Below are 16,590 nucleotides of genomic sequence, written 5' to 3'. Positions count from 1 at the left end.
AGCATAGGAACACCTTTATATACCTATATAGAAGCATAGGAACACCTTTTTATACCTATATAGCAGCAAAGGAACACCTTTATATACCTACATAGAAACATAGGAACACCTTGAAATATACCTATATAGAAGCATAGGAACACCTTTAGATACATACATGTATATAGCGGCAAAGGAACACCTTTATATATCTATATAGTAGAATAGGAACACCTTTATTTAAGAAATATACGACAAGTGGGAGTTGTTTATCGTACAATAAAACACTGCAGGGAGAATAAATCATAGCGGGAGCGGCCCGGAGTGGTTTGTTCTCTCTGCAGTGTTTTATTGTACGGTATGACCACGAGTCGTTTATTTCTTATATGAGATAGCAATATTATGTACAGCCACTGTAAGGATGGTGATAAACTGTACAAGCATTAGAAACATTAACACGTTTTCAAATAATGATGACTCCCTCAATAGAATCCGGTACATTTTATGCACAGGTTGGAATTTCCCGCATATTCTCACAAACCTCACGTCGATTACCTTTCCTGCCAATACCGATTGTCATTAAGATACCCCCCTGATGCGTTTGGTCGTTGCGTTTATCTGCGTTGCCCAGCTACATCTATGGTGAACGTCTCACTAGACACTCCCCTCTCAAAAATAACGTCCTCCAATATACGTCAAGTTGCGAGTGCATGTTCGAATCTCCAGAAATGACGTCATGATAGAACAATGTTTTATCATGAAAAAAACCTCGCTTCGTTCTTCATTGTGATTTATGTCGTAGCTATCTTATATATACCTATATAGCGGCATAGGAACACCTATATATGAGTATATAGCAGAATCGGAACACCTTGGCCAACTACATCTACAGGGAACTCAGTAGTTACCTACCTCTAAAAAATAACGTAGTCCAATTTACGACGTCATCAAGTTACGAGCGCGTGTTCGAATCTCCAGAAATGACGTCATGAGAGAACAATGTTTTATCGTGAAAAAAACACGATTCGTTCTTCATTGTTCTTTGTGATTTATCGCGTAGCTATCTTATATATACCTATATAGCGGCACTGGAACACCTTTATATATCTATATAAGATAGCTACGCGATAACTCGCAAAGAACAGTGACAGATAAAGTCATCGACACGTATTACATAAGCTTTAAGCGACAGCATCAAAACGTTACCAGGATCATAACAGAATCGTTAATAAGTTTACATACAAGTTTATATAAAAAGTACATAAATACCTACAGGCTCAGCATACAACCGTGTCGCGCTCCACTACATGAAGCGAAAGATTCAGTGGTGAAACATACGTCGCCTACTACACACGACCTCATATATAGGTCTGTTAATATAACACCTGACATATATCTCTTTTTAATATTAATAATACCACAGCCAGCCCTTGAAGAAACAGTATTATACTCTGCTCTTCTAACAATACAAAGATGAATTGTGAGAAAAAAAATAACTGTGATAATCCTTTTGGTAACATTCACTGCTCGACGATTATTCCTATGGTAAATTATGACCCCATCAAGTTGACAAGTAAACTTACATCTGATCTCTGAAATGAATAATTTTACATAAAAAATCAGTTGTTTAATTATAGTTACAAAATATAATAAAAAGGACCCCCAAAGACTTACTTCATTTTCAGAGAGATTTTACATTTCTGGGTAAAAATGACAAGGAAGATTGATGAGCTCATTGCTTTATCACAGACGAAGCATCCGTCTTCAGTTCAGTGGGATTGGTACACATAACTAACAGTCTTGTCAGATGATGTCAAAGTCGGCTTAAAGTATAGCAATTATCATCAAGTCTCTGAAATGAACCATTTTACAGAAAAAGAGTCGTTAAATTATAGTTATAAAATATAATAAAAGGACTTTCTTCCTGATACTGCAGTAATCTAGACTTGTCCGATATTATAGACATGCATGGGCTGTATTGGATATATTTGTTTCAGGGTCTGTGTGACAGACAAGTTGAGCTGTGATTGAGCGTTTGTTCGTCGGGCGGGAGGAAGCAGAATGTTAATATTAATACACTTTGGTGTTCTTGGCAAGCGGTGACAACTTCCTTCTACCAATGAACACACAATTTCTGTGATTTCCGAGAATTTCAAAGCACATAAAAAGACCACTCGGATGTCCGGTTCAGCTACATGAACAAATACACGTTTGACAGGATTGATTGCTGTACATTCAGGATTTCGTCGATTTCAAGGAAAGTCTTGATACACTCCTAAACTTACGCATGCGGTGAGTTGGGTGGCCTAGTGGTTAAAGCACTGGTTCGTAACACCGAAGACACGGGTTCGATTCCCGACATGGTTACGAAACGTGTGACGCATTCTTGGTGTAATGTCCCACCTCGTGATGAAGCTGAAGTATTGCTGCATGCAGTGTTACACCAACATCCTGACACGCAGCCAGGACCTTGTTTAAATAAAAACAACGCATACATAGATTAAAAAAATGGTTTGTTTTGCTAGCTAAATGAGACCACATGCAAAAGCACAATAATTCACAATCGAACTACATAACATCGGTTCTTCATCCCCCCTGTGGCGTGCTAAACGAGGAACTACCTAACATCGGATCTTCATCCCCCCTGTGGCGTGCTTAACGAGGAACTACCTAACATCGGATCTTCATCCCCCCTGTGGCGTGCTTAACGAGGAACTACATAACATCGGTTCTTCATCCCCCCTGTGGCGTGCTAAACGAGGAACTACAAAACATCGGTTCTTCATCCCCCCTGTGGCGTGCTAAATGAGGTTCGAATGCCAGATTCCCCACAAGTATGATCCTCCGTCTGTCAGAATCCTCCCCGTGCTAGGTTTCACCAAAGACGTATATAGAAAATTATCTGCTTATCTGTGGCCTTTTCTCCCACATGACGCCAGCACCCCATACCATAAGTGTTCAAAGCGGCGTTGAACTCAACGCGCTCACTCATCTTAGTCACGAATAGCTGAGATATTGTTGATGAGTCAATAATTCACTAGTTCATCCACAATCATCTGAGTCCACATAAACTTCATCCATATACACATTCAGGGCCAATGAGAACTAAGGACAATCCTAAATATGGAATGAATATTTCTTCGTTTCCACGACGAGGGCTGGTAAACTTCATAAAAGTGCCCGGATAATGGATATGTATAACCATATCCTGTTACCTCACTGTGGGACAATCACAGTCACCATGCACGAACGTGGGACTGAACTCCGGTACATTTCCGGGCGAGTCTTTGGAATGGTCACAAATATTTACCCTATGACACCAAATCCAGTTCGGCATTACCACATCATGTCTGAACTAAACCTTGGGTGAAGTTGAAAAGGAGTTGTCAGGTACACGTTATAATGAGGTAGACACGTGGTATAGTAATAGTGCAGTAATTCTTCCACCGTGCTGCATACGACTTCATGATTACTCTCCAAGCAATATTGTCCTTGCTGAAAGTCAACAGAAAGATAAGATAAGCATCAAGGCAATCAGCGTCAATGATTTGGCCTAAAATATACTTATAATTATCTATCTATCTATCTATCTATCTATCTATCTGTCTGTCTGTCTGTCTGTCTGTCTGTCTGTCAATATGTCAACGTATCCATATTGCGTGGATCGATGCTCTTGATATCAATTACTGGATTGTCTGGTCCAGATTCGATCATTTACAGACCTCCGTCATAATGCTGGAATATTGCTGAGTGCGGCGTTAAACAAAAAACAAACTATATGTATGCTTGTGAGTTTATGTGTTGTGAGTGGTTTCACAAAATCTTTACACAAGAAGAATATGAGTACACGGTTACAGAAAGACATGGACCTGGTTCGATCCCCAACACTGAAGCCACATACACACTCAAACGCTCCAGAGAGTTCAATGTATTGATGTTTCCTTGGGGCCGACCATTTAATATTCTGGGTGGTTTGGGAGGTTTAATTTCGGATTGACAACGCATTATTATTGGAACATCCACAATGTCCCCTGAACGATTACCAAATGGTCAAATTAACCGGTAAAGTGGTAAAAAAAAAGATGTAAAATAGGACATTAATGATTTGCTAGTGAACAGTACCATACATCTTTATTTAACTCTAAAATGATGCTTAACTGGGAGTTGCACTGCGTCATCTGACCTACACCCCACCTTTGTATATGTCGTAATCCAATAATAGTTGGGCGTGAAAACAGCTTTGGAACAATCTAATACATTACATAACGTATAATACACAAAGATATAGACATCACATTCTGAACTAAGCTCTGGCTTTATTTAATTACCCAATACATCATACACCTCCTGATGTACTTCGAATATATTAACACTGATAAAAAATATCCTTCTCAGACCAAAAGAATTAGTGTGTGAGATTCTAAAGAACAATGTTTCAGTTATAAGCTTTGCCAGAGATTGAGGTACTGCGTTATAGTAAAGGTATAACGTGTTTATGAATCGACTGCAAAATACACGTGTGGACGGAAACGATCGGTAGATGCACGCACACAGACAAGAGATGACGGTGTTGACATCAGCAAGTCTCACACAGATAACCCAGATATGGCGGTGAAGACATCAGTGAGTCTCACACAGATAACCCAGAGATGGCGGTGAAGACATCAGCGAGTCACACACAGACAACCCAGAGATGACGGTGAATACATCAGCGAGTCTCACACAGACAACCCAGAGATGACGGTGAAGACATCAGCGAGTCTCACACAAACAACCCTGAGATGACGGTTAATACATCAGCGAGTCTCACACAGACAACCCAGAGATGACGGTGAAGACATCAGCGAGTCTCACACAGACAACCCAGAGATGACGGTGAAGACATCAGCGAGTCTCACACAGACAACCCAGAGATGACGGTGAAGACATCAGCGAGTATCACACAGATAACCAAGAGATGGCGGTGAAGACATCAGCGAGTCTCACACAAAAACACTACTAGACACTACTAATTTATCATGTTTGTAATTTGGCACTAGAACCCCGACAACAACAAACAACTCACCACCCACTGTGCAACCAATCTCTCAAGTATTATCCGACTGTGTCTTTCGACTGAATGCAAATACTTACGACATTTTCAATTCGGAATTTTCTTGGCTTATTGTCGGCGTAGACGACTAGCACCTTCTGCAACAAACAGAATACATCACTGCTGACAATGACCATTTAAGCCCATTAAGACGCTGAGCAGTATATAATTATTCCAATGATTTAATATAATAAATTGACACTTAACTGAAGAGGAGATGTTTTTGTTTCAATTTACAGATTATCGAATCACAATAATGTGGCTATGACGTTACACAACGAGGTTACAATGCAGTGACGTCATAGTTTTCTTCTTTGCCATAAAAAAGACGCGAGATGTCGTAAAATGTGAATTCGTTCCATTTACGTTTGATATATAACGCCGTCTATTTTATTATTCGACTCTTGATTCTATGATTTCCGGCTTCAGAATCAAAGATTGAATGACACTATGTCGTTTAGAACACTGTCATACATCATGATGACAGGTCGAGTTCCGCAGTTAATGCAAAATCAGCACACATCCTCAACCCGGTGGATGTGGAGTTATTTTTCTGACGCACATTTTCATAAGATCTGAAAAATTAAGGTTGTACCAGAATTGCGCTCGAGAGGAACTGAGTCAATCTCCGACTGTAAACACTACGCCTATATGTCGCACATACTGGTATCAAATTTCCTATCTTATGGTGTAAATGTAACTGCCACTATCAAACCGGTTTGACAAGGAGACGCTATTAAATGGCGAGATTTACCTGAACTGACAGCGGATGATATCACAGAACAGAGTTTCTCGCAGAATAAAAAACTGTAAATGTATTGTATGTAAATGTAATGTGATGTATCATTAATTTAATTCGACTTCTAAGTGAGGAATGAAGGGGAGGGGCACATGTGTCCATGGGTCACATTGAGTCGTTCCCAAAACGTATTTATCTAGACAGCGGGTTTAAAAAATTAACGGTTTTTGCTGTGTACCAGTTAGATAACATCTCCAATACTATCATAAATTATAGGAAAAATAGTTTGATAAGTTTACTGTCAGATTAAATCGCTAACAAATTGAGAATAGATTGTAATATGGGATTCATGATGTTAATAAAACGTAACAACGTTAACATATCAGTCACAATGCGATATAGTTCAATACACACAGTAATTAATACTGGATTATAGAACAGAACACTTCCCTGTTGCTGGTTTTTATTTATTTAACGAAAGCAGGTTTCTTCCTGCTCTTAGCTGCTCAATTCAGCTGACAGGGCCAACAGAATAACTAATGTTGCATGTTAAAAGTTAATCGTTGGATGTTTATGGTTCTAGATTTTACAATTGCATGATCGATTTTGTATTTCGGTTTTATCAAGGGGCGTCAGCTCAGTATGGGAGCAAAGCCAGCGTAACCATGGGTATGGTGCTGACAAACAAAGACACTTGATCAGAACCAATGTGGCATGGGGTGTCTGGGGTAGCAGAGATAAGTGGGGTGGTGTGTGGGGTAGCGTGGACATGGTATAACTGATAGGGTGGGGTGTCTGGGGTAGCGGGGACACTGTATCACTGATAGGGTGGTGTGTGGGGTAGCGGGAACACTGTATCACTGATAGGGTGGTGTGTGGGGTAGCGGGGACATGGTATAACTGATAGGGTGGTGTGTGGGGTAGCGGGGACATGGTATAACTGATAGGGTGGGGTGTCTGGGGTAGCGGGGACATGGTATAACTGATAGGGTGGGGTGTCTCGGGTAGCGGGGACATGGTATAACTGATAGGGTGGTGTGTGGGGTAGCGGGGACACTGTATCACTGATAGGGTGGTGTCTGGGGTAGCGGGGACATGGTATCACTGATAGGGTGGTGTCTGGGGTAGCGGGGAGACTGTATAACTGATAGGGTGGTGTGTGGGGTAGCGGGGACATGGTATAACTGATAGGGTGGTGTCTGGGGTAGCAAGGACATGGTATAACTGATAGGGTGGTGTCTCGGGTAGCGGGGACACTGTACAACTGATAGGGTGGGGTGTCTGGGGTAGCGTGGACATGGTATAACTGATAGGGTGGGATGCGGGGTAGCAGAGACAAGGTATAACTGATAGGGTGGTGTGTGGGGTAGCGGGGACATGGTATAACTGATAGGGTGGTGTGTGGGGTAGCAGGGACATGGTATAACTGATAGGGTGGTGTCTTGGGTAGCGGGGACATGGTATAACTGATAGGGTGGGGTGTGGGGTAGCAGGGACATGGTATAAATGATAGGGTGGTGTCTGGGGTAGCGGAGACATGGTATAACTGATAGGGTGGTGTCTTCGGTAGCGGGGACATGGTATAACTGATAGGGTGAGGTGTGGGGTAGCAGGGACATGGTATAACTGATAGGGTGGTGTCTTCGGTAGCGGGGACATAGTATAACTGATAGGGTGGGGTGTGGGGTAGCAGGGACATGGTATAACTGATAGGGTGGTGTCTTGGGTAGCGGGGACATGGTATAACTGATAGGGTGGTGTGTGGGGTAGCGGGGACATGGTATAACTGATAGGGTGAGGTGTGGGGTAGCGGGGACATGGTATAACTGATAGGGTGAGGTGTGGGGTAGCAGGGACATGGTATAACTGATAGGGTGGTGTCTTGGGTAGCGGGGACATGGTATAACTGATAGGGTGGTGTGTGGGGTAGCGGGGACATGGTATAACTGATAGGGTGGTGTGTGGGGTAGCAGGGACATGGTATAACTGATAGGGTGGTGTGTGGGGTAGCGGGGACATGGTATAACTGATAGGGTGAGGTGTGGGGTAGCAGGGACATGGTATAACTGATAGGGTGGTGTCTTGGGTAGCGGGGACATGGTATAACTGATAGGGTGGTGTGTGGGGTAGCGGGGACATGGTATAACTGATAGGGTGGTGTGTGGGGTAGCGGGGACATGGTATAACTGATAGGGTGAGGTGTGGGGTAGCGGGGACATGGTATAACTGATAGGGTGAGGTGTGGGGTAGCGGGGACATGGTATAACTGATAGGGTGAGGTGTGGGGTAGCGGGGACATGGTATAACTGATAGGGTGAGGTGTGGGGTAGCGGGGACATGGTATAACTGATAGGGTGGGGTGTGGGGTAGCGGGGACATGGTATAACTGATAGGGTGGGGTGTCTGGGGTAGCGGGGACATGGTATAACTGATAGGGTGAGGTGTGGGGTAGCAGGGACATGGTATAACTGATAGGCTGGGGTGTCTTGGGTAGCGGGGACATGGTATAACTGATAGGGTGGGGTGTGGTGTAGCAGGGACATGGTATAACTGATAGGGTTGGGTGTGGGGTAGCGGGGACATGGTATAACTGATAGGGTGGGGTGTGGGGTAGCAGGGACATGGTATAACTGATTGGGTGGTGTCTGTGGCAGTCAGGACATGGTCAAACTGATAGGGTGGTGTCTGGGGTAGCAGAGACATGGTAAAACTGATAGGGTGGTGTCTGGGGTAGTGGGGATGTCACTGTTAGCAAAATCTGATGGCGTGATTAAGGAACAAGACTGCAGCTGCATTCCTACTGACATTTCCTTGCGTCCCATCTCGAACAAGGAACACGCCGTCCTCTGCCAGTCGTCTGATGATGCTGTAAGAGAATAACCAGAAATTAGTTTTCTTGGCTGACCTTTCTAATCAGTGCGACAGAACGAATATATTTATAATTGAATCATATTTTTAAGCAACATCAACTTCACTCACATATGACGTCATCATAGTGTGACGTCAATCATGACATCAGTGGGGTTGTAGTTATCATCACAGCCCAGTATGGTACTGAATCCTCCTGCCCTCGAGAGTTACGATTTCCGACTCCTGATTTAAAAACCAGTGGTTGAAATCATGAGCAACGATACTCGCATCAGGGTAGTCTGTAACCTCCCGATCCTCCCGTTAGTCGGACCCTATGGGTACATTTGGGGACTGTGGACCTATTCCGCACCAAAATCCCGTAAGGGTTAAGCACACATGGGATACGACCGCCTCCGGGGTCCAGTGGGAGAGCGCCCGTCCGGAGAGCGGAAGGTCGGGGGTTCGATCCCCGGTAGCATCATACCAAAAGACGTTAAAAGATGGCACATGTTGTGGCGCTCGGCATTAAGGGGCTAAAACAAGGGCTGGTCGGCTCGGAGTCAGTATACTGTGTCTGAGCAGGGTATTCCTGTTAAACTTGCGGCATGGTATCTCATTGTGCTAGCACTATAAAATCGGCGTTAGTCCAAACTAGTACAAGCAGCCACACACACGCACGTGCATGCACGTCGCTATAAAAGTGCAAAAATGCTTTTGAAAACAGGTACATGGTTTACATCTATTATCATGAAGTGGGTGACTGACTGAATGAAGCTTTATGCCACAGTGAGCAAATATCCACCCATATCCCAGTGGGGTATCCCAATAATTTAGGGTCACACAAACCGGTGATTGAAAAGACGAAAAGGATCCAAGCCATCGTGTCACGATGACACGAAGTCAGTCAAGTCCCCTGACCCCTGACCCCTGACTCTGATGGTCGTCTTCATTGTCCGGGGCTTTCACCTTTGTGTTCTTCAGTACAGTCTAGTCTTAAATGTTTCAAACTTGGATACCGCCTATTCCAGTCCGCCTTAGTCTTAACTGTATGCGGGGCGATCGGGTAGCGAAGTGGTTAAAGCGTTCGCTCGTCACGCCGAAGACCCGGGTTCGATTCCCGACATGGGTACAATGTGTGAAGCCCATTTCTGGTGTGACCCGCCGTGATATTGCTGGACTTTTGCTAAAAGCGGCGTAAAACCATACTCACTCACTCACTTAACTGTATGCGCAACTGGGATACGGGCTTAACTGTGTAAACTCGTGACACCGTCTATTCCAGTCGAGTCCAGTCTAGACTAGTGAAACACAACAAACCGTCTGTTCTTAATGATATTTTGCCTGTTTTAACTCGATGTGCGATAATACAACGTCTTAGGGTACAAATGGCTGTTTCGCATATCTCTATACAAATGTATTCCTAGTTTAAGCATGCAGGCTGCTCCCTCGCGCATTATACGGAAGTTTTGTCAACACTTATGTGGAATAGTTGTTGTAACATTGTTGTAAATGGTAATACAGATTACAAATACACAAACATTAAATCATGTGTGGAGATAAATGCTCCGATTTCTCCCCTGCTTAGCGCATTGACAACAGCCTGCTGATGCTGTTCCGAATATCAAACAAAGGTTGGTCCAACTGAGCTGGCGTTGCCGGCTGATTCTGGTCCTGTCGTAGGCGTCTACCTATCTCATCCCATACATGTTCTATGGGGGAGAGGTCTCAAAAAGTCTGTTACAACACGTGCAAAACTTGGGCGTGCTGTATTCTGCTGTAATGTTGTGTCCTTTCATGAGTTGTGATGCCATCCCATACCATAACACTGACGACGTTGAGTAACGCAAGTGTCATTAAAAGGTCTCCTGGACGCCAGTAGACCAATTCACGACTATCAGAGCTATTTAGATGACACCTGGACTCATCTGGGAACAATAAACTGTGTCAGTCTTGTCTTATGAGCCACATATACTATCTACATCAAGCTAGGCGTGCCTGGCGGTGACGTGGAAGCACAATTGGGCGTATCGCTGAACGTCGGGGCCGGATATTGTGATCCCTCAACCGGTTGCGTACGGATCTAAAACTTATTGATTTGCCTCAACCCAGGGATTGACCGAGCTTTTAATATGCCAGTTGGATATCGATTCCCTTTGATGCACCAACCGAATATGGTTCTCTTGTTGCCCTGATAAAGTATCCAGTTAGGTATCGATTCTTTAGATGCACCAACCGAATATGGTTGTCTTGTTGCCCTGCTGTAGATAAAGTATCCAGTTAGGTATCGATTCTTTAGATGCACCAACCGAATATGGTTGTCTTGCCCTGCTGTAGATAAAGTCTCCAAAGAGATAACATGGTGTTTCGATGAACATTAACATGTCTAGCAACTTCACTTTGCGCCATTTCTGCTCGCAGCATGCCCACAGCGCGTAGACTATGAATTTCAGCACGCTGTGGCATTGTGGTAGCGATTTTTACGGTTAAACGGTGTGATGAGCACCTGACAGGTAAACAATCAATAAGTGTTGGTCACATTTACAAAGCACGTGTGCGAGTATCGCAAACACGCAAAACATCCAAATTGTGCACCCTGCATGAGCATGAACGAAGTCGAGATGTCGTCATGAATATGTAAGGAAAGATTAAATTTGAGAGAGAGAATGTGTGTGCGAGTGTGTGAGGGCCCGTGTATGTATGTGTGTGAGTGTGTGTACGTTTGAGAGTATGTGTGAGTGAGTGAGTGTGTGAGAGAGTGAGTGAATGTGTGTGAGTCTGTGTGAGTGAGTGTGTACATGTGTGAGAGTGAGTGTGTGTGTGAGTGCATGTGTGTGTGTTTGAGAGAGAGTGCATATGTCTGCGTGTGAGTGCGCGCGCGCGTGTGTGTGAGGGCATGTGTGTGCGAGGGTCTGTGTGTGTGTGTGAGAGAGAGCGTGCATGTGTGAGTGAGAGAGTGCATGTGTGTGCGAGAGTGAATGTGTGTGTGCGTGTGAATGAATGTGTGTGTGAGTGTGTGTGTTAGAGAATGTGAGTGAGTGCATGTGTGTGCGTGAGTGCATGTGTGTGTGAGTGCATGTGTGTAGGAGAGAGTGTGAGTGAATGTGTGTGAGTGTTTACATGTGTGAGAGTGAGTTTATGTGTGTGAGTGCATGTGTGTGCGAGAGAAAGTGCATGTCTGCGTGTGAAGGCATGTGTGTGTAGGAGAGAGTGTGTGAGTGTGTATGAGAGAGTGAGTGAATGTGTGTGAGTGTGTACATGTGTGAGAGTGAGTGTGTGTGTGTGAGTGCATGTGTGTAGGAGAGAGTGTGAGTGAATGTGTGTGAGTTTTTACATGTGTGAGAATGAGTTTATGTGTGTGAGTGCATGTGTGTGCGAGAGAAAGTGCATGTCTGCGTGTGAAGGCATGTGTGTGTAGGAGAGAGTGTGTGAGTGTGTATGAGAGAGTGAGTGAATGTGTGTGGGTGTGTACATGTGTGAGAGTGAGTGTGTGTGTGTGTGAGTGCATGTGTGTGCGAGAGAGAGTGCATGTGTGCGTGTGAGTGTGTGAAGGCATGTTTGTGCGAGTGTGTGTGTGTGAGAGAGAGAGAGTGCATGTGTGCGTGTGAGTGTGTGAAGGCATGTTTGTGCGAGTGTGTGTGTGAGAGAGAGAGAGCGTGCATGTGAGACAGAGAGAGTGCATGTGTGTGCGAGAGTGAATGTGTGTGTGTGCGTGTGGGTGAATGTGTGTGTGAGTGTGTGTGTTAGTGAATGTGTGTGTGTGTGTGTGAGTGCATGTGTGTGTGTGTGTGAGTGCATGTGTTTGTGTTTCTGTCTTGTGTCCGCAGTTTATGGTGACATATACTGAACCGCAAAAGAAACATCACAATGGATAGATATTTGAGAAACCTTATTTGTCCAAACATTGTAAACATACTTTGAGACATATTAAAAAGATGAAACTTGGCAAAACTGATCATCAAGGTTGAAATTAAAGTGCCAAATGTTCCTATAAAAGTGAAACACAACACTAGTCTCTGAGAAAATCACAAGTTAGTATTTCGTGTGTCCGCCATGTGCATTGATGACTACGGTGCAACGTCGATACATGGAATGGATGAGGTGGTTGATGAAGGCCATAGGCACTTAAGCCCACACCCTGAGGAACGCCTGACGCAGTTCAGCTGCAGTTGTCGGCCTTGGTCGGACGTCATTCAGCCGTCTTTGAATCTCGTCCCACAGGTGCTCAGTGGGATTAAAATCGGAACTGAGGGCAGGCCACTGCATGGTGGATGAAATCTCTTGTTGCTCTCGCGGTGTGGGCACGGGCGTTATCATGATATTGAAATGAAAACCTTTCATGCAATGTCACTTAGGGTGACGTTTCTTTTGCGGTTCAGTATATAAACCTGACCAGTACTTACTCATTTGCCTTGTCTCGGTTGGAGCTGTTGTAATATATCGCTGACCAGTACGAATGTGAGTCAGACATGTTGTCATCACTATTCTGAAATTCAAGATGTTTATAATAATGACGTTGAACTAGATTTGTAGATAGTAGTTTTCATAAAAGTATAAACCCTCATCTTCATTATGATATACAACATTTCTCTGACATGGAGTCATCAACCTTCGTTGCTCACAATATCAATCACTGGTTTGTCTGGTCCATACTAAGTGGTACAACAATCCCACTCACCACACGCTCCTATCATTTCGAAGTTCTTATTATGAAAATGATTATATGATGATACTCTTTATATGATCATGAATTTTATGATTACGGACTTTATATGAAGATAATGATCAAACGAAAATGAACTATATCTCTAATGATCTTCATATCCACATTGCTATGTGTATGTTATTTTAGTGGCGGTGGAAACTGTTGTTAATATATTTATATAGAATAACTTAAGAGTGAGTGAGTTGATTCGGGAGTTTCACCGCTTTTAGCAATATTTCAGCAATATCACTGCGGGGTACACCGGAAATGGGCTTCACACATTGTACCCATGTGGGGAATCGAACCCGGGACCTCGGCGTGACGAGCGAACGCTTTACCCTCTAGGCTACCCCACCGCCCCAGTAACTAATGAACACTATCAGTGGCAGAACATGATGGAAGTGTTAGTGAAAGAGATCCCGCGTGATGTCGTGGCGACGAGAAGAGCTTTCTAGAATGGTTTTGTGCTAGGAATTGGAGTTATCTGCCCTTGCATACCTTGCCTATGACGGGCTTGATCTTTCAAGAAGTTTCCGGATAGTACAGTTTCTAGAGGGCTGGTCGCACCTACATAAGAGCGACAAAAGGACGATGCGAGATCTTTTCATCTGACTTTCAACTTTTCAAATCTACTTGTCAACTGCAGTTTGAATATTAATATGGAAACACCGAATTCTTTCAAACACTAAACTGGATTCAAGAACGGAGATTTACGACATTTAACATATGATGTCCGATGCACTTCCCTGTTTTGACTTGGATCATATGTTCCCATGTCTTTTTTCAGGTGAACAATTGACTTGTCTTTGCATGTGTTTGTGACGGATGCCACCGTCGGACAGGATAAGCTTGCCTTTTCGCGAACACCTGGTATCATCACTGTTTAATAGCATCATGGACACATGCTCATGATATAGTCGAATCGTACAGTCCACTCTGCTTCCAGCAGATATGCTTTATGAATATGGAAAGGGTTTTGTCGGGGTTATTTATACAGAATGACAATATGCGTCAGATAAATAAAGGGGAATATTGTATTATCTGAGTGACCACTGCATCACATTGTAACACTGTTATATATGTTCTAAACTATCGTAGGCAGACTCCACTCGACGCAAGTAGGACATTAATTTTGTTTGTTTGTTTGTTGCTTAACGCCGCACTCCGCAATATTCCAGCTTTATGACGGCGGTCTGTAAATAATCGAGTCTGAGCATCGATCCACGCAATTTGGATACGATGACATGTATCAACCAAGTCAGCGAGCCTGACCATTTACGACAAACATAGTCGCGTCTTTCGACAAACATGAGTTGCTGAATCCTATTCTAACCTGGCCGGATCTTGACGGGTAACTGAAATACGGATATGCTGTCCAGAGCGGCGTTAAGCACTTAATCACTCCCTGTATTGGCGTTATCAGGAAGGAAACAGTCTCATCATTCAGTGAACTTTGCCAGTGATTGGTACCATGAGCATCGATCCACTCAATTGGGATACGATGACATGCATCAACCAAGTCAGCAAGCCTGACCACTCAATCCCGTTAGTCGCCTAATACGACAAGCATAGTCGCCACTTACAGCAAGCATGGGTTGCTGAAGACCTATTCTACCCCGGATCTCTAGGGCTATAAAATATGTCAACTTGAAGAACATTTCGTGAACATGAACAGGTACATTCGTGCCTGGCTGTAGACCCGGGTACGGTAATATTATAATTTATTACACGCTGATGCTCTAAGGACCACTCCCAGATCCTATTGACGCTCAACTAACTTGCTGCAGGATGTTTCTGTGTCTAGGAAACCGTCAACCACCAAAGAAGTGTGTCTACTCGGAAATCCTGTGTATCTGGAAATACACCTACATTGATCTGTAAATAAACGTTAATTTGAGGAAATATCACTACGGTTAAGGGCGCCGATGAGACGTATAACTGAACTTTCACGATGAACTCGTAGTTATGGAGTAGCCTTCGTACAATGCGTGAAGGTCATATCTAGTGCCCCCGTCCTGGTATTGCTGGTATATTGCTAAACGCGGGGTAAAATGATACTCACTCACTCAATTATGATGTAGCCAAGTAGTTAAAGTGTTCGATCGTCGCTATGAAGACACAAATTCGAATCTCACATTTGTACAATGTGTGAAACCCTTCCATTGTGTCCATGTTATATCGTTTGTTTCTTACAGTGAAATCCTTATGGTTTTACGCCACCTTATTCCAGCAATTGTAAGGCGTGACCACCAAATGTTATAACCACCTGTCTACTCAACCATCCTATAAATATCTGCATTACTCAAACATTATAAGGAGTCCTGGGTTCGAATCCCAGATTACTCAACATCATTAATATTCAATGGTATGGCGTTGGTGTAATAGCACATCAAACACCCTTCTAAACAGCACACGGTTGTATAAGGAACTGGTTACTAGAATAAAAAAACTATTTACAGTTGTTAAGTTCAAATGAAATTGGTACAAGTCTCCCTATCACACCCCAAGCCCAACCACCTACCCCCCCCCCCCCCACACACACACCCCTCACACACACCCATCTATCAGTCTACGACCCCCCACCTACCCCCCCCCCCCCCCCCCACACCCCTCTCACACACCCATCTATCAGTCTACGACCCCAACCACAAACCCCTCCCTGAGTCCACCAGCCCCACACCACCCCAGCCAGAGTCTAAAACCCCCACCCTCAGTCTACCATCCCCTACACGCACCCCACGATCAGTCCACGAGCCCCATCCAATCCCACCCCACCCTCAGTCCACATCCCTACCACGCACCCCACGCTGTTACATTAAACCTACCTTTACTCCATTCGCGTATATAATTAGATCTAATTTTAGGATTCTAGAACGTTCTAAATCTGACCCCTACATACGTGACCTCACTCAAGGGACTTTAAGTTGGGATATCATGATCAGTCGTGACATTTCCCGGGACAAGCCGAATGGCCACGGAACTTGGCGAGTGGTGTCGCATGTGCAGGGAGAAGTTGTATCCATGTGAAGAAAACATTGAAATATGAATGCTGAAATATCAACAGAGGATGTGTACAACGTTTCAGAATTTCGTTCATCACACCCATCAAACTTGTTGAACAGGTCTTCAATGCGTTCCTAAAGCAAATACACTCCGAGGATAAACAAACACTATATATGAATGTTAGAGTTCTCAAGTGATTGATATTGGAAGCAGATACAAATTTGT

The 16,590-nt window shown here is 43.9% G+C and overlaps 1 protein-coding gene across 1 annotated transcript; it reads right to left on the bottom strand.

The window, feature by feature from the left end:
• Positions 1-2,475: 2,475 nt before the first annotated feature.
• On the bottom strand, positions 2,476-16,239 carry LOC124138463. Its single transcript, XM_048385147.1, has 5 exons — positions 16,188-16,239; positions 13,061-13,143; positions 8,616-8,676; positions 5,113-5,169; positions 2,476-3,474 (listed from the first exon to the last, which is right to left on the bottom strand). Exons 2-5 carry the CDS (start codon positions 13,126-13,128, stop codon positions 3,316-3,318), a joined length of 345 nt encoding a protein of 114 aa, XP_048241104.1. The 5' UTR covers positions 13,129-13,143; positions 16,188-16,239; the 3' UTR covers positions 2,476-3,315.
• Positions 16,240-16,590: the final 351 nt, after the last annotated feature.

This window comes from Haliotis rufescens, unplaced genomic scaffold (genome assembly GCF_023055435.1).
Source record: "Haliotis rufescens isolate VD_foot unplaced genomic scaffold, xgHalRufe1.0.p SCAF_54, whole genome shotgun sequence".
Taxonomy (NCBI): Eukaryota; Metazoa; Mollusca; class Gastropoda; order Lepetellida; family Haliotidae; genus Haliotis; species Haliotis rufescens.
The sequence above is the reverse complement of the archived record's forward strand: the minus strand, read 5'-3'. Positions and strand labels throughout refer to the sequence as shown.